Consider the following 23926-nt stretch of genomic DNA (forward strand, 5'->3'; position numbering starts at 1 on the left):
CCCAATCAAAGCCAACAGGTAAGCCTAGAGAAGTCATAATCTACTGCACAAGTCTAAGGACCAACTGAGATATATGGCTGGCTGCTGAAAAGTCCTTATCTGTGTAGGAACTTCAGGCAGTTGGTGCCATGCCACAAGTGCATGACATTTGCCCATCAACAATTACTGACCATATGGAGTTCTACCCCTATAGTTAAAGACACTGCAAATAGCTACCATCACATAGAAAGTTCTAAGGGCCAAACCGCATGCTGGGTGGGAAATCCAAAATGGGGACCTCTTAATATTTTCTTGAATGCTAACCATTAGCCACTGGGGGGGGGGATTTCAAATCAGGAGGCAATGTTTGCCAACTACTCTGTTTCCCTGATAGAAATCAGCCTATGGAACTGCAAATAGGCACAGAAGGGGGAAACAACAGGTACCCATATTGTACCTTGATCCCTACAATTGCTTTGGGGAAGATTTATTTCAGGGGAATGGCCTGGGAGGAAGGTTCCCTCATACCCATACCAACTGATTCTAAAATTAAAGGGGGGGGGATATTCAAGATTTTGTACGTGTTCCAATATAGCACAGTAGTACCATGCTTAGATGGGCAAAATTTTGTGATACCTGTCCGGCATTTAGAGGTAACTCACTTTGGTTTTTATGACACTGGATGGCAGGTACTCAATTCTGGAACTATTATTTACATAAGACAAGAGATCCTCCTAGTAATCCATTCTAAAGGCAGCCTTGGCACAAAGGGAAAGTCTGAAAAGTCACAAAACTAATCAGAGCAAAGCTGTAGGCTCCTGAATATGACAATATTACATAAGAACATAGGAAAACCACTGCTTGATATCTAGTCCACCATCTGGGTTCACACAGTAGCCAAGTGGTTGCTTTGGAGGGCAAACAGGGCATAGAGGGCCTTCCCCTGTCATTGCCACCTAGCCACAGGTACGGAGAGGCTTACTGTCTCTGAATATGGTGGTTCCCTTTGGTCACTGTGGCTAGTAGCCATGGAGGGACTTATCTTCCATGGATCTGTCTAATCCCCTGTTAAAGCTAACTGTGCTCATAGCCATCATTGTGTTAATTGGCAATCCCACAATTTAATTACTCATTGAGTAAAGAAGAAGTATTTCCATGCCAATGCTGTTTCAAAAGGGACCCATAATCAGACCCGTGATTAAATTTCAATATATTTTATAAAAAATAGTTGACTTTCACAGAAGTGAAGAGATACAATTGCACAATGGTGGACACAATGGTATAAATACATGTCATTGAGAAACTGCTTGCAAGAGGTTTAAAAACAGACTGTACAGCACCGCTTCTGAAACTGTGTAACAGCTGAGGGGATTTTACTTTTTTCACCCCTGAAGAAATCTAATATTTGACTTTGGATGATATATATATATTTAAGAAGCAAATAATATTGATGTGCATTCTGTTTCAGATTACTGTCCAAATATGTTTTGATGTTGAACAATTCAGCAGATCTGTTTTGTTTTTTAAAAATGATGTATGGTAGAAAAAGACATTCATGCAGTTAAGTCACCATTAGTCTCTGACTCTAATATAAGGCAGATCATTAATCTTTTTTTTTTTTTTAAATACTGTCTTTAGCCACTGAAATAATCTTTAGTGCTTTTCATGATAAAGTCATGGCAGGCCTTGTGTTGAGTTAAGAAAGATACCTGTAATTCCAACAGGTCATTTTTACAGAAAGGCTCAGCCATCTTTATAATACATTATAGTGTAGAAAAAGCTTTTTTTTAAACCCTTACTGAAAAAAGAACTGAAAAGAAATCCAGTAGAATGCTTCTGAGTTCAGCACAAATGACACCGCTTTGGGGGTGGCCAAACCAATGTTGAGTTTATGTGTCATCTTCTGTCTTAATTATGTGGAAAAGCGTGACATTAAACAGGACCTGGTGTCCGTTATTCCAGGCATAGAGAGCCCGATCTCTGGCATTGTAGTCAAGCATGGATATATGAAAGTACTGATTATGGAAAGGTATGTCTGTGTATTCGTAGGTGGAGGTTTTTGTGGAATACGAGTAGTAGACCTTGGCTCCAGTTAAGTGAGAGTTGGTGACGTACAAAGTACCACATATCATGAAGGATTCCCCAGCACTTCTCTTTGGGTAGCCAGTGCTCCAGCTTTTCGTTGCTTCTAACGTATCTGGGTTCAGTTGACTGATGACGATGTTGCCTGCATTCTGGTTGGTTGCGTAGACAGCCCAAAGGCCAATTTCATCTGCCATCAGGTCAATATCTGAGAAGCCACCCCAGGTGTACGGGTACACATTGTGAAAGCCTGCATACTCCAGGGTACGTTGAGCAAGGACCCGTCCAGTATCAAAGCTGTATTTGATGATAATGTTGCTCTGGTATTTATTAAAGTAGAGTGACCCATTGTAGACCACGTGGTTGGTTCCTGCCCATTTGAAAGGGAGATTGTATGTCCTCGATTCAGCTCCACTGACAAAGTCTGCTATTGATTTGTACTCACGGACTATTTTGTTGTTGGTGTAACTGTCCATGTACCAGACCTGAAAGTGAAAAGGAAGAATAGGCTGTCAATTTGCAGGAAAACAATAATTTGCTAAACGAGCCATGTTTTAAATATATTTGATTCTGCCCACCCACCCCCCAAGTGGTGTGATGCCATAATATTTGGAAGGAATCCAGGCAAGAAAAAACACACATTGTCACCAGGTACACATACAAGGAAGACAAACCACACAAGCAGAAACTTTTATGAGTATGCAAGAAAATGTAGAACTGAAGTGGTCATCACACCAGTGGTGGGAAGTCCTACAACATACTCCCAAGCAGTCTTGCGTCCTGATATGCAACTTGATTTCAGTGGACTTAGGAGGGCATAGTTCTGCTGGGGATTGCACTGTTACTCCTGTATTTCTTGACATACAGAACGTTTGAACTGTCTTCTGATTGGCTATATCTAACAAGAGACCGGGGAGCTTGTGCCAATCACTAATGCAGCACAACCAGGCCACTCACAAAAAGGTAAGGATCTTTACATATTCGGGGGATTCCCTAACTATGAATAAAAACATGCATTTATAAATTCACCAAGAGAAAAAGACCTCACCCCACACTGCTCTGGAGAGAGCTGAATATGCTCCAGGAGTATGAAATATCAACAGCTACTGAGAGTCATTTAATAAAGAAAAGAGGGAGGGGGAAATGAGCTTGGCCATGCCTTGTGTCAGTTTACAGAATCTGAGAATTGGGTGGGGGTGGGGGTGAGATCTCCATATTTTCTCTGTGATTCTTTGCAGGCCCTGAAGTTGCCACTAGATGTAACAGCAAACTGGCTGGGTCCTATGTCAATGATAAAAATGGCAATGCCAGGGCACTGAAAGACAAGGTGGGAGGGGGGGTCTCTACATAGCTGCAAGTTTGCAGAAAAATATGACATGGTCTATTAATTTTTTAAAAAAACCCACAACCCTAAACAATCCGATGAAGACTGAATGTGCTCCAAAACACACAGAATGTTGAAAGTCGCTGAGAGTCTGTTAAAGGAAATGGGAGGGGGGGGTTAGCCTGCTGAAGCACCTGAGTTATTATGGGACTGGGGGATTCCTAAATGGTCCCCCTTCTTGTGATTCCTTTCCCATTTAACTGGCAACCGTGGCGTAGCTCAGCAAGCTAAAATTGACTCACCTCTCTCAGTTGCCTTCTCCAGCCTAGCCCCATGTCCTACCCGTGGTCATGTCATACAATTACTTTGGAAAGGGTTCCCAACCTCCAGGTGGTAGCTGGAGATTTCCTGAGATAACAACTGATCTCCAGGCAACAGGGAACAGTTCACCTGGAGAAAATGGCCACTTTGGAAGGTGAAGTCTGTGGCCTTATACCCAATCAAAGTCCTTCCCCTCCCCCAAACCCCACCCTCCCCAGACTCCAACCCCAAAATCTCCAGGTATTTCCCAACCTGGAGCTGGCAACCCTAATTTTGGATTACCTCTCTGGATTTAAGCCCCCCCTCCCCACTACAATTTGCTAGGTCTGTGGAGCTCACCTAATCTCTCTTACAAGGCTTTATAAATGTATGTGTGAAGTGCTATATCTCAGTTTTTTGAGCATATACTTTACTCGTATCAGTCCCATCATCTTGAGTAAAAAGGACCTCTAGCAGCTGTTGCTGGGAAAGACCCACACCCAAGGCCTTGAGGAGCTGCTGAACAGTACTGGGCTAGACGGGATCAATGGTGTGACTTCATATAAGGCGGCTTCACATGTTCAAAGACCTGCTGGGGAATCCCTGTTTTGATCACAACATGAAGCAATAAAACACACACACATACGCGATTGTTCTTTTCGGATGCTAACGGATCCGTCATCCAGGCTCCAAAACGGGTTCCAGATGTCTTGACTGTTATAGGGCCAGTGATTTTCATTAATTTTCCGCATGCTGAAATGGAAAAAACAACAACAAAATGCACTTGAGAAGATCTCAAATAAATTGTTGCTTATCCTGACTGCTTGCCACTTCAGGATGATCAATGACCAGGGTATGAAAGGAGGCCTATGAAAATACTGATGTTGATTATTTGTTTACAGTACCATCCAAAAGGAAGGGAACTAGCTAATTTAAAACAACAGCAGCAAAGAGGTTATTTAAAAAAAAATCACAGTGCCTTGTATGGAGGCAATGTTACGTTGATCTATCTGGTTTATTTATTATATTTTTTCATCACGGCTCACCCAAAGGGTCTTGCGGTGATTACAACATTAAAAACAATAAGGTAAACAACATAAAAATAACAAATATAAAATAATATTAAAATATGTGGCTATCACCATACCACTATTAAAACAGCCCAAGCACGTGGATTACCTTCCAAAGGCCAGCCTAAACAATTCAGCCTTGCATGCCCTGCGGAAACTAAACAAGTCCAGCAAGGCACAAGCCACATTCCACAGGGTTGGGGCCCTTCCCTTGGTGACAGCCATCCTGGGGCCATCCTGGGGCCAAGTACCTGCAAGAGGCCCCTAGATGATGACCAAAGGGAGCACAGGTGGTTGTAATGGGAGAGGCTGCCCTGTAAATATGAGGGTTCCAGACCATTAAGGGCTTTAAAGGCAAACACCAATGTAATGTATTGAGTTCTCGTATACAACAACCAAATCTTGAATTGGATCCAGAGACTTTTTGTTAATATGGTAACCTCTAAAGTGCCTTGCAACCAACAAATAAAAATAGATATCAGTGAAAACAAGGACAATTAATTTAAAAAAACCATTCCTCATAAAATAGCTCAAGAGTGACAGTGATAATAGCCATATTAAAATGTATACAGCAGCAGCCGTTATAAAAACCAACAATTAAAACAGCAGTCAGTAGAAGCATTAAATCAGCATCAAGTCTGCACTAACTAACTAACTAAAGATGCAAGAATACATTAAAACTAAAACTGGGCAAGAGACAAAGGCTGCAATCTAAGAATTCTGGGAGTAAGCCCAGGGACTTACTTCTGAGCAGATCTGACTAGGAGCGCTCCCCAAACCACCAAAGGCCAAAACTGAGGGGCCAAGGTGAACTTCCTGGAGCAGGAACTTCTGTCTTCCAGGGGCCACTGTAATAATGATGCACAAAATGATGATACCTAGTCTGCTAACTTCTGGCATTTCCAGTTCAGCACCCTAAGGCTGCTTCCATAAAAGTTGGAGCATTTCTTGAAGTGCCTACCTTTTTAAAGTGTCAACCATCTACCTTCTGAGTTGTCCCCTCCTTTGCAAGGATTTCTAAATGGGCTACCAGTCACAATTTTCAGACAAATCACTCTGTAACATTAGTAAGCTGGTAGTGCCTCCTACCAGCTTAGTAATGTTTCAGAGTTGTTTGTCTGAAAATTGTGACTGGTAGCCCATTTAGAAATCCTTGTAATTTTTTGAAACTTTTGGAGTAATACATTTTGGAATAATACTGAACTTTCAAGATAGAGAACTGATTGCGGACATAAATGAATGAGAACATTAATAGCATGCATATTTGTCTCTGAAGAATCATCTCTGAAGAAACGAAGCTCATATCCGGCATCTTCACAAAACTTTATGAACTTGGCAATTTTTGCACTGTATCATACATTGTAGTGAGCATTATTGTCTTGTATATTATTTCAAGCAATATTACACTGGAATTTAACAAGAGAGTATATGAAATTGCATTGTTATCTTTGTGGTGTTTGCTGTTCACAGCTCTTGCTACGATTCCTACTAAGGCCCGTGATGTACTGACAGCTTACTCCAGAGAATCTGAGCAGTCAAAGCCTCTAATCTTGACTTTGGATTTGTGTGCCTGCCCTCTGCGCCATTCTTTTTTCTCCAATTTATTTATTAAGTATTCCGTGTATGTATTCTGCAGCTCCAACCAAAACCCACAGTTTTTGCTTAACTGGGGTGGGGATGTCCACGTTTTTTTTAAAGTGCCCTATTGCAGCTGGCTGTGCAGTAGCGTCAAGCAAGCCCCTTCCATTTGAATCCTCATGGTTCAGTTCCTTGAATGAAGTGGAACACAGAGGAACACAGGTAAAGTTTTTAAAAATTTCCTGAAATTGACCAAACTACTTTTTGGATTCTGTGCTGTGTTATCATACACTGTGAAAAGCAATGCCTGCACCTTGGCTAGGCTCTCGCCCACCACGCTGGGCTGTGCCTTCAAGCGGCGCACCTCATTGGGAGGCAGCAAGACCAGGAAGCAGCCCAGTTGGCCTGGGTCACCACCTCGCAGCAGTGCCGCACAAACACGAGACCTGCTCCAGGTAGAAGTGGGGTGGCAGCCCTGGGGAAGAGGGAGAAGGCACCACCAAGACCATCTTGCTTCCCTGTTTCCCCCCCACCTCGCAAACCTAGTCTAGCATAAATCTCATCATGGTACACTTATACCACTTGTAAAAAAAAAAAGAGAGAGAAGCTTCAGGAAATGAGAGGGGGCACAACACCAAGATTAGTCTCCTCTTCCTTCCCCAGTGAAGTCTTCACCCTGACAGAGACAGTCCATCCTTTTGATGTTTTAGAGTCATCACGAGAAGTAAAGAAACCCCCTGCCTCACTCAATTCCCCATTTTAAACTTTTTTTTAAAAAAGCATCCAGTTTCCCCCCTTCTTCCTCCACTGTTGAAATAGTTTGCAAAGTAGAACCCTCGTGTACCTAGCAGGATGGTAATGGCTTGGGGGAAAGTCTTGATGGATCTCCCCTACTTTTTTCTCCCTCCCTTTCCCTTCATGTATCCCCAGCAAAACTCCACATGACCCTTAAATGAAGATGAAGTGTAATGAAGCACCTATGACATGTTGCATGCAGCACAAAGAGCCCCTGCAATAAGGATGGCTGGGCTGGCGGGGGGGGGGGTGCGAGGAAGGCAGAGAAAGGCAGAATGGTGGGAAGGGACAAAAATGGGCTCCCCTTTCAATGGCTGGGGTGGGGTTGAGGAAGCTTCGTCTGCACTAGAGTGAAGATGCACTGGCAAAAGCCAAGGAGCATGCAACATATCCAGGCAGCCTTTCCAAAGGCAGTGAGGTGCACCATTGTACACCAATGGGGAGGGGGGAGAACCAGTAATGTTCTTCAAAGATGGCTATCCTAGAGTAAATACAGATTGAAGAATCTCCTAGTTCAAAAAAAAAACATGCCCAGTACAAAACTAACCAATGATGATTGGGAGAAAGGACCTCAGTGTGAGCAGAGGAGTGGCCTTCAAGGGGCCGGAAAAAGGGCGGGGAGAAATCTGAAGGAATAGGTATCCTTTTGAATCACCTTCGGCTTGGAAGCGAAGCAAGAGAAAAACCCGTCAAAGAACCACTCTCAGAAAATCTGGGCAAACAGCAAACAGAAAGAGAACTTAGCACTGAAGGGAGGAAGAACAATACAGAATGAACCCCCCCCTGACAGACATGCACAGTGAATGCAATGGAAAGGCAGAACAACAAAGAAAAATCGACAGGCATGCACAGTGAAAGTGAGGCAAAACACCAGTGCATAAAAGGCCTAACCGATTTACTTGATATAAACCTGGGAAACCAGAAAAGAAAATGAACTTGATTTACGAGCCTTCACAGCAGTCCCAGTTTCAACATCTGTGTGCTGGGAAACTTCTCCAAATGACAAGGTAGGCCCTGAAGCAGGTCTCCGTGTGAGTGGTGAACATGATGAATCAGGCTATACTACTGAGAGCCACTTAAGGCCCCTACTGGAAACTGTTGCAGGAGAAAATTACTCTGAGAACAACACCCATCAACTGGCCTGCTAAGTGATCTGACCTTGGGAACACAGTGAGACTCGGGGCTGATGGATGGGTCAGGCAGAAACTGTAAGATCAAGACAGGAAAGTAATGGAGGAAATACATCTGCTTCTGGCTGAAATCCTCCCTAATGATTGACTTCTTTCTCAGAGCTTATATAACCCGTAATCCATGTCAATTGCCTTCTTTGCCCATTATTGCATTCATTGAAAAGTCAATCAATGAGACTTAAAGAGTGAATTAAAGCTACGCTGAATTGCTTTTTACAGGGAAACCTTGGTTACTTTCCCCCCTCCTTCAGCAAAACTGCTCCCCCAAACAGCAATGGAACAGATTCATGTACTCACTCCATGCTTATTAGATTGAGTCTGTCTTCCCCCAAAACAAGAATAATAAACAATCCACTAAAATGATAATCAATGGACCATCACAATAGAAGCCCAACCGCTTCCAACAAAAACTGGATTCCATTTTCCCTTCTCCATCAGGACTTGAGAACCTGAGGCTGTAGAGAGGCACTGTGGAGCTTGAGAAAAAGATTCCCTCTGGGTCCCTCCTCACAACCACACCCAATCGAAACAAAATGTGAAAACAAACATATGGGCCTCCAGAGTAACCCAACCCTACAGAATTTTGTCCCCGGTCTCCCTGCCTCTTGGCAGCCCAGACAGAAACTGAGAACACCTAACATTAATTGCAATGAGCTAATATACACTCATAGTCCTTTTCTCACACACTTGGAGCAACACCTACAGTTGCCTTCCCATGGGACCACTCCACAAGGTTACATTAAATGTATAAATGTCCCAATTGCCCGTGTTTCTTGCCAAATAGTCACCCTTGTGCTGATGGACAGGTTGGATGGGAAAGTCCCCTAATTAGCATGCAGAGCACGGCTGCATGGAATCAAATCATGGGGGGGAAGTCCCCTAAATAGAGTATATGAAGGGGCTCACTGGCAACCTTCACATGAAATGGAAGCACTAGTGGCAGAAACCATGATTGACTCACACTTTCTCTACCCTCCCCACACTTCCCAATCTTGTGAGGAAGGGAAGGGAAGAAAAGTATCCCTCATGCATCACCAAGCTGGGCTCTGAGAAGGGGCAGGAGAGGGAGCCGCTGCTGGAGTGGTGAGTGTTTTATTAACTGCTGAGGAGAAGCAGCTGAGGGTACTGTGTGGGAGGACAGTATTTGAGGGTGTGTGGGTGTGTACAGCCTGCTGGAGAGTGGGCTTGTTTGAGAAAGTGTGGATTCTGTTTGTCTCTTTTGCCTGGGTGTAACTAATTGCAGCTTTTAGCAGTTTTTCGTGGGGCTGACTGCTGGCCTCGCCCTCTGCTGGGTAAGCCTTTAATTATATTAGGCTCCTTCTTGCCAGAGGCATGAGCTAATGGATTCTTGCCCTGTGGCTCTTAGCTTGGAAATCGGGCCTGGGGACCTCATAAGAACTTAAGAAAATTGTATATTGTTGTGCTCATTTCCCATTTTGGTTCAGGTAGCCATTTAGTTAGTTCTCAAAGTTTTGGGGTACATCAGCAAACCAAGGTATTTCTATGTTAAAAATCCCCTTTTTTTTTTTTGCTTCTGCAAACCTTTCACAAGTAGTCTTGAGAGACAGTTTGGCAGGGAAGTTATCAAGGAAGTGCCAGTGAAACTGAAAATTTTGAAATGGATTGCAGTAGCATGACTGGTGAGTCTGTCTGTGGCATGTATTATTACCTGAGGGTAATAGCAATTACACTCACTGCAAGTGTAACTTGGTAGCCCTACTGGAGGAGATGTGGAGGAATGTCCACATTCCAGTTATAAGTGAGGGTGAATTCATTGAGAGAATGCATTTCATTGACAGAATGGAGGCGCACCCGGCACATGAGGAGGGCACATGGAAGAATGTAACCCACAGGAGAAGGAAAATCAGGAGACATTCTGAGCCTCTGTTACTAAGCAATTGGTTCCTGGATCTCCCCACAGAGAGATTTTGAACCATTGGAACATGGGCTCCTCCCCCAGTGTCCACAAAGCTTGAAGAAAATTTCTCAGACCCCTGTGGATGAGAGGATTCAAACTTCTGCTCCCCAATATAGGAGAAGGCATGTGTTGATAAATGGGGATTCCCTACTGAGGGGAAGAAGCTAAAGTGTGCTGACCGGACTTGTCATCTCGAGAGGTATGCTGTCTACCAGGTGCACACATCCAGGAAGTGATGGAAAGGGTAGGAAGACTCATCAACCTGTGCCTGTGCAGGCAAGGCAGGATATAAATTGAAAATAATATCCAAATAATTAATATAAATAATAAACCCCACATATTATTATCCCTTCTTGCTCATCCATGTGGGAACAAATTATACTGCCTGGCACAGCCCAGAAGAACGTATTAAGAGAGACTATGTGGCTCTGGGTAAAAAGGTTAAGTGCAGGTTGTATTTTCATCAGTTCTTCCTGTGGTAAAAAGGTTAAGTGTAGGTTGTATTTTCATCAGTTCTTCCTGTCGAAGGCCGTAGCTTAAGAAGGGAAGGAGAATACTGCAGATCAATGACTGGCTACGTAGATGGTATCATCAGGAAGGGTTTGGATTTTTGGACTGTGGCTTACACTTTTGAGATGAAGCTCTTCTATCAGGAGATGGTTTACACCTCATGAGGTTAGAAAAAAATGTGTTTGGAAACAGCCTTGCAAACCTAACAAGGAGAGTTTTAAACTAAATCCTACGGGGGAGCGAGACAAAAATGCAAAGCCCAGTATGATGCAAATAACTGGAGATAAGAATTCTAAAGTTTTGTAGGGAGTGCCATAGGTAACATTAACTCACATGTAAATACAGAAACGAAAATCTCAGGGTGCATAAAACATGGATTCCTATGTCTCTACACTAATGCACAGAGTATGGGAAACAAGCTGGAGAAACTTAAAGTCCTAATACAGGAAGGGGACTATGGCCTAATAGGCATTACTGAAACTTGGTGGGATGACACTCACAATTGGAATATTAGGACTGAGGGGTACAAATTATTTAAAAGGGACAGACATATAAGGAAGGGTGGAGGAATCACATTATATGTAAAGGAGGTATATACTTGTGAGGAAATACATGAATCTGAGTATGAAAGTCCAAATAGAGTCTCTGGGTAAAAATAAAAGGAGTAGAAAATAATACTGATATTATGGTAGGGGTCTGTTATAGACCACCAAGCCAGGCAGAGGACTTGGATGAGACACTCCTAGAGATGAGACACAGTGGTCATGGGAGATTTTAATTACCCAGATATCTGCTGGAAGTCCAACTCTGCTAAAAATGAAATGTCCAATAGGCTATCTTGTACTTGATTCTTACCAACAGGGAAGAACTGGTTGACAAGGTGAGAGTAGTGGGCACTCTGGGTAGCAGTGGAATTTACAGTCTTGGGGAAGGTAAAAGCTGTACATAGACATATAGGTTGGACTTCAGGAAAGCAAATTTTGACAAAGTTATGCTGGGTAGAATCCCATGGTCAGAAACACTTAAGGAGAAGAGAGTTCAAGAGGGATGGGAGTTTCTTAAAAGTAAAATACTGAAGGCACAATCACAAACGATTCCTACAAGAAGGAAAAATTGGAGGAGCCTAAAGAAGCCAAGGCGGCTCCATAAACAGCCTTCTAAAGACTTGAGAAATAAAAAAGACTCATTCAGAAAGTGGAAGGAGGGCCTTATAACCAAGGATGAATATAAACAAATAATCAGTACTTGTAGAGAGAGAGTTTTAGGAAACCTAAAGCTCAGTATGAGCTTAGGCTAGTGAGAGATACTAAAAACAAAAAAGGGGTTCTTTTAAGTTCAAAGTAAGAAAAAGAGCAAGGACATGGTAGGCTCATTACGGGGACAGAAAGTGAAATTCTGATAAAGAGAGGGCAGAACTGCTCAATTCTTACTTTTCCTCAGTCTTCTCTTGTGAGGGAAACGGTGCTCAACATGGCAAAAACAGAGCACATGATGAGGGAATGGAGTTGCAGCCTAGGACTGGCAGAGAGGTAGTACGTAAACACCTAGTTTCTTTAAATAAAACTAAGTTCTCGGGGCCAGATGAACTGCATCCAAGGGTAATAAAAGATCTTGTGGATTTAATTTCTGAGCCTCCGTCCATTATTTTTGAGAATTCTAGGAGAACAGGTGAGATTCCAGAAGATTGGAGGCAGGCAAATGTTGTCCCCATCTTCAAGAACGGGAAAAAGGAGGATCCCACTTTGGGGTCAGGAAGCAATTTTTCTCCAGGTCAATTTGGCTGGAGATCCTGGAGGTTTTTTGTCATCTTCTGGCCATGAAACAGTGGTCACTGGGGGTGTGGGGAGGAGGTATTTGTGAATTTCCTGCATTGTGCAGGGGTTGGACTAGATGACCCTGGAGGTCCCTTCCAACTCTATGATTCTAAGCGCATGCTCTGTCCATGAAAGGGAGAATGCACGTCTCTCTGCAAAGGGTATCCCCTACACCTCTCCCTTGCAGAACGACTGGAAATGGGGAAGAATGCAGCCACTGAAGCGTCTTCTCATTGTTATCTCATGCAAAGGTACCATCTTTTTTGGGACTGTGGAAAGCCAGATTTTGTTTATTGTGTTTATAGTTTTTCAGGACACAAATTCTGTAGTAATGCAAGAAAGTCCCATTGAAATTATTGAGACTTCGCAATAAGTAAATGTTCTTAAGACTGAGGTGTACATTCTAACATATTTTAATATTAATGCCATCACTGGTTATATGACAATATCATTAACAGCCTTTCCTTTGTCCACCCTTAGTACAGCCTTTGGCAATGAAGCCTGAGGATGCCATTTGCTTTAATGGTACACATTAGGTGCTTTGAATAATTCATTGGTGTAGCAAGAGGGAGTTTTCGTACATGACTGTTACAGAGAACAGACAGAACATTCTGTTTGTTACTGATAGGATCAGTTACTGAACTGGAATCAGATCAAGATGGGTAGCCGTGTGAGTCTGTCTGTAGCAGTAGAAAAGAGCAAGAGTCCAGTAGTACCCTGAAGACCAACAAGATTTGTGGCAGGGTATGAGCTTTTGTGAGTCACTGCTCACTTGTTCAGATACTGATCCAGAATCAGTACCTCCCCAATTTGGATCTTCTTTGTAAATACCTTACCAGAGGTACACAATAAGGTTTCTAGTTTTGGACATGAGCAAGACAAGTAATCACAGTGGCCTCATAAATGACCATCTTCCACCAGCATACTCACATCTGTGGCCCAAACCATTATAAGGAAAAACCTGCAGGTAACATTCTATGCAGTATGGAACATTTGCTCCTCGTTTCCAGCATAATGGCAAAAGAATGGGAATCACCGAGGAGTACTTAGCAGTGTTTTTGTGAAAAGATGGTTTGACAGTTATTCAATATATTAAATGATTTCCATATGATGCTTGTTTTCAGTTTTTTCGTATTTTCCTTTACGATAGCCTCCCATATAATGTCCATTTAGTTCCACCCCCTTCCCTGCACAGATTTCCTGTCTGTGGTTCCAAGAAGCTTCCTCAGCTGCATGTGCTTCCTGGCACTTTTCTAAACAGGAGGAAACAAAGGACTGTTTGCAGTACTTTTACTAGTGATGTTGCCAAAGTTCATAATTAGCTGGTCCAGGATTCAAATGTACATCGGTCATAATGCTTGAAATGGGCATTATAGCTCATGCATAGACCTTAATTGGCCACAGTGGTCTGTGTTCTGATCACATCCAAGTTAGATTACTGTAATGCACTCTACATGGGACTATTTTTGGAAATGGTTTGGAAACTTCAATTGGCCCAAAATGTGGTGGGCCAGGCCACTGTCAGGGGTTGGTTGCAGGGATCATATCAGGCTTCTAATTAGGAGTTTTATCAAGAGAGGGGCAAAAATTGCATTTTTGTGGTTTGGTTCATGTTTCATGGCTGAACCATGAATCAAAACATGAACTGATATGCCAGTTTCTGAACCGAACTAATTTGTATTGGTTCATGAGCCTTTTAAAATTTAAACCTCTGCTTTCTGCTCCCTGTGGCTTTTGCAGGGAGCAGGGGTTTCCCAACAGCTGAGTGGCATTTGGTTCAAATGGCTCCAAGCCATTTAAACCCTGCTCCCTGGAGCTTTTCACAGGAAGCAGAAGCCGTTTAAACCACTGCTTTCCGCTCCCTGAGAAAAGCCACAGGGAGCACAGAGCATGGGTATCCAAACAACTCATCAGTCCCTGCCCCTCAGCTGTTTGTAACCTCTGCTTTCTGCTTCCTGTGGCTTTTTGCAAGGAGCAGAAAGCAGGATTTAAATGGTTCTGAGCCATTTAAACCAAACAGCTGAGCTGTGGGGAGCATGAATCTCAGGTTCTACTCTTCAAAAACTGCCACAAACGGCATCAAAATTCATGGAAGTTCATGGTGGTGCTTCATGAACCAGCTAAAATCTGTTTGTCAGCTGGTTCATGCCCATCCCTAGTTTTATGTTATCATCTTCTCAATGTTTTATGGACAGTTTTTATGCTGCTTATGTCCAATGGCATGTTCTTTATAGCTTGTTTTTTATACTGGTTTTTAACTGTAATCTGAGTAAGACTCTGAAGAGGTGGCATAGAAATATTCTAAATAAATAAATAAAACAATTGGAATGTTCCATGCATGTGCAGAAGCTCTTTTTGTGTTATGTCAATTTAGCTCCCCCCCCCGAGAGTTCTCCACTGATTCCTCAAAATTTATAAACCATCATTAAATTGAGAGCCCGTTCTGAATCAAGATGTGGAAAATTCACCCACCTCTAACTTTTACACATAAGTGGGCTCCAACCCAGGTAAGGTTAGTCATTAACAAGTCCTGTGCAAACCAGTAGAGCAAATAAGTTAATAGGTTATACTACTTACACAGGAACCACAGGTCCAGTGTTCATAGAGCATAAGTTGAACGAGCAAGTCTACAGTGTACATTAGCAATATGGCCAACTTAATATATCCAACCTAATCCACCATATCTTGCCATCATTTTTTTGCTCACAGAAGAAGGGCTATCCAGCAGACAGATCAGGGAGAGATTGATGGATTTCCCAAATCAAAATGGAAACGAATGGGTGCACAGTAAACTAGTATTTCTATGCTTATTTCTGCACTCTGCATGCAAACCCTGCACTATACCACACCACTGCCTCTCTTTGGTTGTAAGCCAAGTCAGTAAGAACATAAGAAGAACCCTGCTGGATCAGACCAATGGTTCATCTAGGCCGGCATCGTGTCTCACACAGTGGCCAATGGGTTTCTCTGGAGGGCCAACAACAGGGCATAGAGGCCGAGGTCTTCCTATGATGTTGCCTCCTGGCTCTGGGATTCAGAGGTCTAGTGCCTTTGAATGTGGAGGTTCCCCCTCAGTCACCATGGCTAGTAGCTATTGATAGACTTATCCTCCATGAATCTAGCTAATTCTTTTTAAAGTTGTTTTTTCATGTGGCCATCACTACATCCTCTGACAGCGAATTCCACATTTTAATCACTCCCTGTATAAAGTAGTCCTTCCTTTGTCTGTCCTGAGCATTCTGCCCATCAGCTTCAGTAGGCAAGGCCACTGGAACCTCCCCCAAAGGAACTCAAAATCCCATGTTTTTGATACACATCGAAATAAAGACCCTTCTGGTGCACTACCAACTTAAGCATTCATCCATGACTGAAACTTACTCATGACTAACTTTAGCCGGATTGGGTTCAGCATTTCTATACTGTATTAACCTTCCAGTTGATAGTTTATTTACATTTAGCTGACTTTTTCAACAAAATGCTTTCAAATCTTCACTGTGGAAATGGCAAAATAATACTTAATATTAACGTCATGTCACAACTGACCTACGGTGACCCCAGCAAGGGGTTTTCAAGGCAAGTGAGAAGCAGAGGTGGTTTGCCATTGCCTTCCCCTGCAAAGCCTTCCTGACCTCCCATCCAAGTACCAATCCTCCTTCGCTTCTGAGATCCGACAAGATTGGGTTATACCCATGCCGCTTCCCCTCCCTAACTCTTAGTACTTATTTGATACGTTCTGGATGAAGTGTCTCCAAAAGATAGTCGGCAAGTGTGAGCTGCAAGGTGGGAAGATCCTGGGCGAAATTTTACCTCAGCCTGTGAACTCATTAAACAAACTGATATTCCTTCCATCTCAACCCTAATTTGAATGATAGGAAAGCTGCAAGGTGGGAAGATCCTGGGTGAAATTTTACCTCAGCCTGTGTACTCACTAAGCAAACTGATATTCCCTCCATCTCAACCCTAATTTGAATGATAGGAACAATTATATTGATCTGCCTTTTGTGGCTAAGATTCATTGTGGTAATTCATTGTGGTAATATTGCTAAGATTGTTGTTGTCTCAATTCCTTCAGAAAACAAATGGAAAGAGAATGCTTCTAAAACAATAGAAGGTTGCCCTCCTGGCAGGGACGAAGGCAATAGAGGAGATGAAGGCATGATCCCCTGCCATGCCCTTCTGTCAACATGGAAATGAGCTGTAAGCATTAACCACTATGAGAGCATTACGTACCGAAGGATTTTCCTCTTACAGCGGCACTTGCTGAAAATGCCTCATTACTAATAAGTAATTCTTATTGGTGTTTTGATAGCAGAGGATTGTCGGCAAGACAAATATCTCCACTACCTGTCTCTATTAGGAATGTAACTCTGGATGTTCAGCTACAGTTTGAGGAAGATCACTGAGCCATAAAAACCATCTGCCAAATACATTTTCTACCACAGTGGTGATGGCCAGGAATCAACTGGAGCTGGAGCAGAGCTTCAGAACCAGTTTTAGCCTCAGAGCAAGCCGAGGAGGATATGAATGCATTTAATTCTCTGGTTGAAGACAAACCATCTTAGAGCCTGCTACTGACCCGTACCTATGGTGAGGCTATTGAGGGCTCAGCCCCCTCCCTTAAAGGGACAGCCCCACAAGCTTTCCCTCCTCCCTTGTCTGTGGAATTTTCTCCCTGCTTGCGAGAAGGAAGAAGACTCCGTGGCCAGCAACAGAGGCCACACAGCTGCTCCCTCTCCTTCCCCACCAGCCAGCTGAGCAGAGAGGGGGTTTAAACTTAACCCCCCCTCTCTGGAATTGCACCACAGTGATGGCACAATTTCTCCACTGGATACAATGGAGAAATCGTGCCACTGCTGTGGTGTGACTCCAGAGAGGGGGGTTTAAAGTTTAAACCCCCTCTCTGCTCAGCTGGCTGGCAGGGGGAAGAGAAGGGAGGCACACTTAAACTCTTGTGGGGTTTAAATTTTTATTCTAAGTTAAGTCCCCTGGCACCAACAGCCCCCCCAGAACACCGGAGCCCCCCAGGATAAAAAACCCTGGCTATGGGCCTGTCCTGCTAGCATTTGCTGTAGGCATTGTTAGAATATGGAACTTTCATATCACACACTTGAGCCCCAAATATTATTAATCTGTGCCTGGTACAATTTGCATTAAGGGGGGCCTTCCCCAATTCTGTCACACACATTTGTATGTTTTTACACTTTGTACAAGGGGGAAGACATATTTTACTTATGAAATGCCATAAGGTTAAGGTAAAGGGTTCCCTTGCTCAAAAGCCAGTCGAATTCGACTCTAGGGATGCGGTGCTCATCTCCGTTTCCAAGCCGAAGAGCCAGCGCTGTCTAAAGACGTTTCTGTGGTCATGTGGCCAGCATGACTAAACACAGAGGTGCACGGAACGCTGTTACCTTCCCACCAAAGTGGTACCTATTTATCTACTTGCAAAACAGACCATATAACCGTAATGGGTTTGCTTCATGGGTTAGATCCCCCAGAAACTTGAGACCCTGTAAACAGTGAGTGAGCCTGTCCTATGGTACACACTTACCCCACAGGACCCTAGTACATTCTTCAACTACATTTATGTTACTATGTCATTTGCAGATCCTCAGCAACAGAACAACAGATCTTAGTAGTTCATTTTAGCTAAGGCTTAAGCAGCAATGTCAGACCTGAGAATCCATTGAGGGTGTTTCATTTTTCCTCCAAGCTAGAGGGACCTGGCCTGTTCACAGGTTATGAAATCTGTATGTGCAATGGCTGTGTAACCATTAAAGCCTGAAGACTTCTCTAGCATGGTGAAATCATGGATCCCTAGCTGCTTTCTTTAGGCTGGAATTGATTGAAGGGAGGAGGTATGCGGGAACCACCAGGAAAAAGGCAAAAGAAATACTGCAAGTGGGAAGGTAAACTAGCCATTGATGCTTACTTTCCTGCACTGTGCCAGTGTGCCTGTGCTTGCTGCAACCCATGACGCCACAGTTCAATGGCTGTCTACATATTTCAGAAGCCAAAGTCTGAAACAACATCTAAAAGGCCCCCATGACTTGCAGTTCCATCCTAAGCCGAGTTACGCCCTTCTAAAGCCATTGAAGCCAATGGATGTAGAAAGGTGTAACTCTGCTGAGGACTGCACCATTAGTCTCTCTTACTTGATTCAATGGCCATGTGTTTTGTAATAAAACCTTTCAGCCAGATTCTCACCTCAAACATCATCTTTGTCACTATTACTTTTATTAATATCCAAGTCAAAGGGGGCTGTAATACTTGCTTCGCATTGCAAGCGAGCGGTATGAGTCACCAAGGCTCATATTTTGAGCTCAGGAATTATAAACTTCAGCAATATTTCTAGTGAGAACATACATTGGCCCTCATACATTTCCTTTGTCAGCCCTGGATAATCCATAACCGACAAGCACAGGATTTATTCTATAAGACAAAGCCACTATTTATAAGCAGGGTGTGTGGTGTTTTCCCCCTCCTTCTAGCCATGTAGAATGAAATGGTGTACGATCACGCATTGGTAGTGACAGAAGAAAGAACACAGAAGAGATTTCAGCATTAGACAATTTCTTTCATGTCTTTCTGTCTGTCATTTTTATGATATTGCTAATGCAAAAGAGAGCTGTTGAAAATTATTTATTAAAAGGGTGACAATGTAGACGTCATTGTTTATATCTGACTCAGTGGATTTTCTTCAGGGAAAATCAGCATACATGATATTGGGAAATACTCTATGACAAAGTCAAGTATTTCAGAAGCTACCTCTAGTTTCCAGAATCAGGTACTGCTTGATTGACCTATGGCTCATTTCAGACATAATGTGGAACCATTGTTTAATTAAGCTGACTAGTTAGTATAATTAACTGCAGGAGTAGGGCAGGGAGACATGCAGCAAGTGGAAGAGGCAGGGAAGGCTTCTATGATGATCTAGCTCCATTCCCCACTCAGACACAGGGTTTCCCCTCTGGTTTTTCCTTCCATTCTGGCTGAACAGCCCCTTTATCTATTTTCTTCTTTTCTGAAGATCTATGGCTGTCCCATCCTGTCACTTAATTACATTTTGCTGCTGGCTCAGCGGAAGAACTTGAGGGAAAAGGCAAGTTCACCCTCTTAATTTAAACTTCTGAAATGGCACACAAGAGACTTTTTAAAGTTCAAAAATAAACAAAATATTTTATTCAATGTAGAGGGGGAAAGGACAGGTGAAATCAGGGGTAATATATCTGAGAGAAATCAATAATGAACTCTGAGCTAACTTAGTAATTTCATAGTCATATATTTCCAGCAAGTGAGAGTTTAAAGCTGTTCACAAAGTCTTAGAATCTTAGAGATGATAGGCTTTTGTTTCAGTGTTTCCTAAACCTTCCAGTTCACATCGTTGAGTTTAACTGACTCTTTAGGTTTCAGAAGGCAGGGATACACTAACAAGCACCCACATTCCTTATCTGAGCACACCAGGGGTTACTCCACTCTTCAGAGCTATCTCCCTTTCAACTGGGCAGGGAATCTCTTCTCTGACTAGAAGATTGATCCCTTTTCCTGGCCCAAATGGGGCGATCTTCACTAATCAGTTTGGTGTAGTGGTTAAGTGTGCGGACTCTAATCTGGGAGAACTGGGTTTGATTCCCCACTCCTCCCACTTGCACCTGCTGATGTGACCTTGGGTCAGTCACAAGCTCTGATAACAGCTGTTCTTGAAAAAGAGCAGTTTCTGTCAGAGTTCTCTCAGCCCCACCTACCTCACAGGGTGTCTGTTGTGGGGAGGGGAAGGGAAAGGAGTTTGTAAGCCGCTCTGAGACTCCAAGTGAAGGGCGGAGTATAAATCCAATCTCTTCTTCTCTTCTTCTTCTTCTAATCCTCCCACTTCTCCTTGCCAACTTTCCCAGTCCTCTGTCAGTGTTAAACTGTTCTTGGTCAGTGTTAAACTCTCTTCAGACAGGGCTAAACTGTTCCAGTTCTCAGTCAATGTTAAACTCTTCTCAGCCAGGGCTAAACTGAGTTCTCAGCAGTCAGTCCCCAAGTCTTTCTGCTCAACTGACACTACCCATTCAAATTCCTTTGAGCACCCTGTCACTCAAGGCTTTCTGGCTCTGTGAGGCAGTAACCCTTCACAGTCCTTCACATGTCTACAGAGCACTTATGAGCTTTTAAAGTGCAGTCTGTCACAGCTTCCCTTTCCTTTTGTAGCCTACCAAGTGGAGCCAGTGGAAGGGGGTTAAATACAGGCCTGGTGCACATGGAAGCCAGTCCTAGGAATGAAGAGGACTTGGGTGGTGTAACCCACTCTCTTTCCCATTCTGAGGCCTCAAAGGAGGTGGCCTGACCCCAAACAGAATGACAAGGTGGAAAGCCAGGGATATATGAACAGGCCTAGATGATGACCATAGTGTGGTGAATTATGTGATTTCCCTTTTTTAATGAAATGTTTTGCTTATAATAAGATTGTTTTTAAAGATATCGAATTGATAAAATGAGAGATGAAGGTTTGCAATTATTCCCCTCTCTTTGACAATGGAATTGCTTATTGCGAATTTAGTGCAGGTGATTTTCTTTCTATGATTTTTGTTCCTCATTGTTTGAGTGGGCTGAAGGAATGCTTAAAAAATTACACAGCCTGTTATTTAGCATATGGTTCAACAATATGGTGCAGTGATCAAGTGTCACATGTGTTTGGATGTGGGGGAGCCGGTGAGTGATGGAGATGTACTGGAACTATGTAAGATCAGTGGAGAGGGCCCAAGCTGCAGTCCTGAAAAATACAAACACAAGGCAGCTGCCCTAACCCACAGGGGAATCTTTTAAAAAAATTCTCTCAGTGAATTCTCTTAATTTCAAACCATTTCTCTTTACAAAATGGCATTTTCCACTCCTTTCATAAGGGACAGGTAATCCATCTTTGCTTTGTTTCCTGCCTTTAACACACAAAGTGGTTCAAACTATATTGGGTGAATTTTGGAGGCTTTCCTCCTGTTTTGTTCTGAAACTCTAAGAGCAGTTCTTTGGAAGTAAAAATCCACTAAAATCAATATGAGTAAAGCTGATTGGGATGAGTAAAGCTGATTGGGATGAGAGCTATAACCAACAATCCATGTAGCTGAAGCAATCCTGTTGATTTTAACAGAGGGATTCTGGAATATAATGGGCTCTGGACTGCAGCCACAGATGAAAGAAAGTATACAGGCGGTCCGAGCTGTGCATCAGTTAATTCAGAAATATCGTGTGTTGTTTGAAGCTTCTCTCAAATAGCTTTTATAAGCTGAATTGTGTTTTGTCAGTAACTATTAAAAATTTGTGGAATTTAAAAGGTTGTTTTTTTAACTTGTAATTTATTTTATTGATTGTATCCTGCAAAGGAGCTACAGCTTAAGTAGAAGCAGTGATGTTTAGTTGTTTTTCAGATATCACACATACACCCCCATTTATAGAGAGGCACATAAAGTAAGTGCAAGGCACTCACCTATTTGCTTGTTAGTGTGATTTATTATAGAATAGTATAGTATGTGAGAGCTACTTCCTGAAATTCTGCATTCTACCCACTAGATATAGCGATCTGTAGTGCCCACACTGTCTACTCTACACAATCATTTATAGGGGTGTACATTTGGCTATATCTGAGCTGAAAAAACTTTTCAGTTGGATATAGTTTTGGGTATTTTTTCAGCTATCCAAAATGGCCAAGCCCCCAAAATATTTTTGGGATCACTGGATAGTCAAAGTTAAAGGGCATTTAAAGGGATCACAGTCCCTTTAAACACCTGGAAGGACTTCAAACCCTTTAAGTGCCTTAAGACTTCACTTGCAGCTTGAAGAAAGCATTTAAAAGGACTGCAATCCTTTTAAACACCTTTCTCCCCCATTTAAATCAATGGAAGATGGGGGCACTTTTTTAGGGGCCCACAGAATTGGACCCCTGGTCCCATCTTTTTGAAACTTGCAGGTTTTTTGAGGAGAGGCATCAGCAGCTGTGCTGCAAATTTGATGTCTCTGCCTAAATGAACAGCTTCCCCCTGAGCTTCGGATACCCTCAGATTGATTTCCCATCGTACCCTATGGGGACCATTGACCATGATGGTCCCCAAAGGGTATAACAGAGCTGGGAAAAAAATGGGATTTTCAAAAAATCCCAAATCTGAATGCCATACTAGTATTGGGATTTGGGAATATAGGAAAATACCGATAGTTTCCAGGTTCAACATACCCAAACCTGAAAAATACCATTTCCCCCCCACCCCTAATCATTTACCTTGGACTGGCCTGAAAGAGAAGAGAGTTAAGACCCTTCAGTTTTACCAGTTTTAACTCCCCAATTCATTATCTGATTCACCCTTGGATAAAGCAAATCCAAGGCAAGCTTTTGTTATCCAAATGAAATGGGTTTTGTACAGAGATGCTAAGAATTTTACAGTGAACATGTTTCAGTGGAGAACATACCTTTCTCCAGCCACAATCACTTGTGAACCAAGCTTTGAAGGTGTTAAGTTTCACATTCACTAATTGCTGTTTGACTTGAGCACCAAGCCAAGCATCCTAATTGCTAACAACAAACAGCACACGAAGGTAGCCAGTCATAGCAGCCCTTGCTCATGGACACAATCGGTTGCCAAGGAAGTGTCAGAGCTTCCCAGAGCCAGTGATTGTGTAGGAGGATTTATTAGAAGATAAGGGCCATTTGTTTGCTTTTACTCTTTACTTGTCTCTATTTGTTCTTTTATTATTTTAACAGTGAATACATTGCCCTTTCCACCATAATACTGTTACCTTAGACCAAATCCACTTAATATCACAATGAAACAGAAGATACTAGAAGACCATTTTCCTATGATGTGGTCCAGATTGTCTAATAAGTAGAAGGCCTGATTACCAGCAATGGTTCAAGGTATTTTGTCATCCCAAACAAGATACGCCTATTACCTCGTGGGCCTCTGCCACCACAGGCTGGGTCCAAACCATGTCCTTGTGGCAATATTCCATAGAGGTGTCATTTGGACTTGGCTGATGACAGTGCAGGCCCATGAAGTGAGGTCATGCTGCTGTCATCTGGGGGGTGATGTTGAGGGTGACTGGCACCCCTCTTAATGTGCTGCCTCAAGCATTTGCTTTGGTGGCTTAATCAAACACCTGGCCCTGGTGACTGTGGTAAGAAATATTAGAAAGATGGAAGGTTTGGGTTTAAAATGAACCAAAATAGTATACATATTTGTCTCTGCCCTTGCTAGGCCTGTTGAATCAAAGCCCATGATTCTTTTGCAAGCCCCTTTTTCCCAGAAGGATCTCTTTCTTGGTCACACATGCAAGGATGTAACGCATTCCATTCCCAGCCATAGGTGTGAGACCCCAATTTCCTTTGCAATAAAATGGGTGAC

At 42.8% G+C, this 23926-nt stretch overlaps 1 protein-coding gene across 1 annotated transcript in view; it reads right to left on the minus strand.

Annotated features, from left to right (window-relative positions):
• Positions 1 to 1842: 1842 nt before the first annotated feature.
• Positions 1843 to 23926, minus strand: part of LOC107125945 (noelin-3) — a 72934-nt gene continuing 50850 nt past the window's right edge. The window contains exons 5-6 of the mRNA XM_015429432.1: positions 4332 to 4438; positions 1843 to 2546 (exon numbers count right to left, since the gene is read on the minus strand). Of these exons, the coding sequence (XP_015284918.1) occupies positions 1869 to 2546; positions 4332 to 4438 (785 nt within the window). The 3' untranslated portion in view covers positions 1843 to 1868. The remainder of the gene's footprint in view (positions 2547 to 4331; positions 4439 to 23926) is intronic.

This window comes from Gekko japonicus, unplaced genomic scaffold (genome assembly GCF_001447785.1).
Source record: "Gekko japonicus isolate JY-2015 unplaced genomic scaffold, Gekko_japonicus_V1.1 scaffold831, whole genome shotgun sequence".
NCBI classification, from domain to species: Eukaryota; Metazoa; Chordata; class Lepidosauria; order Squamata; family Gekkonidae; genus Gekko; species Gekko japonicus.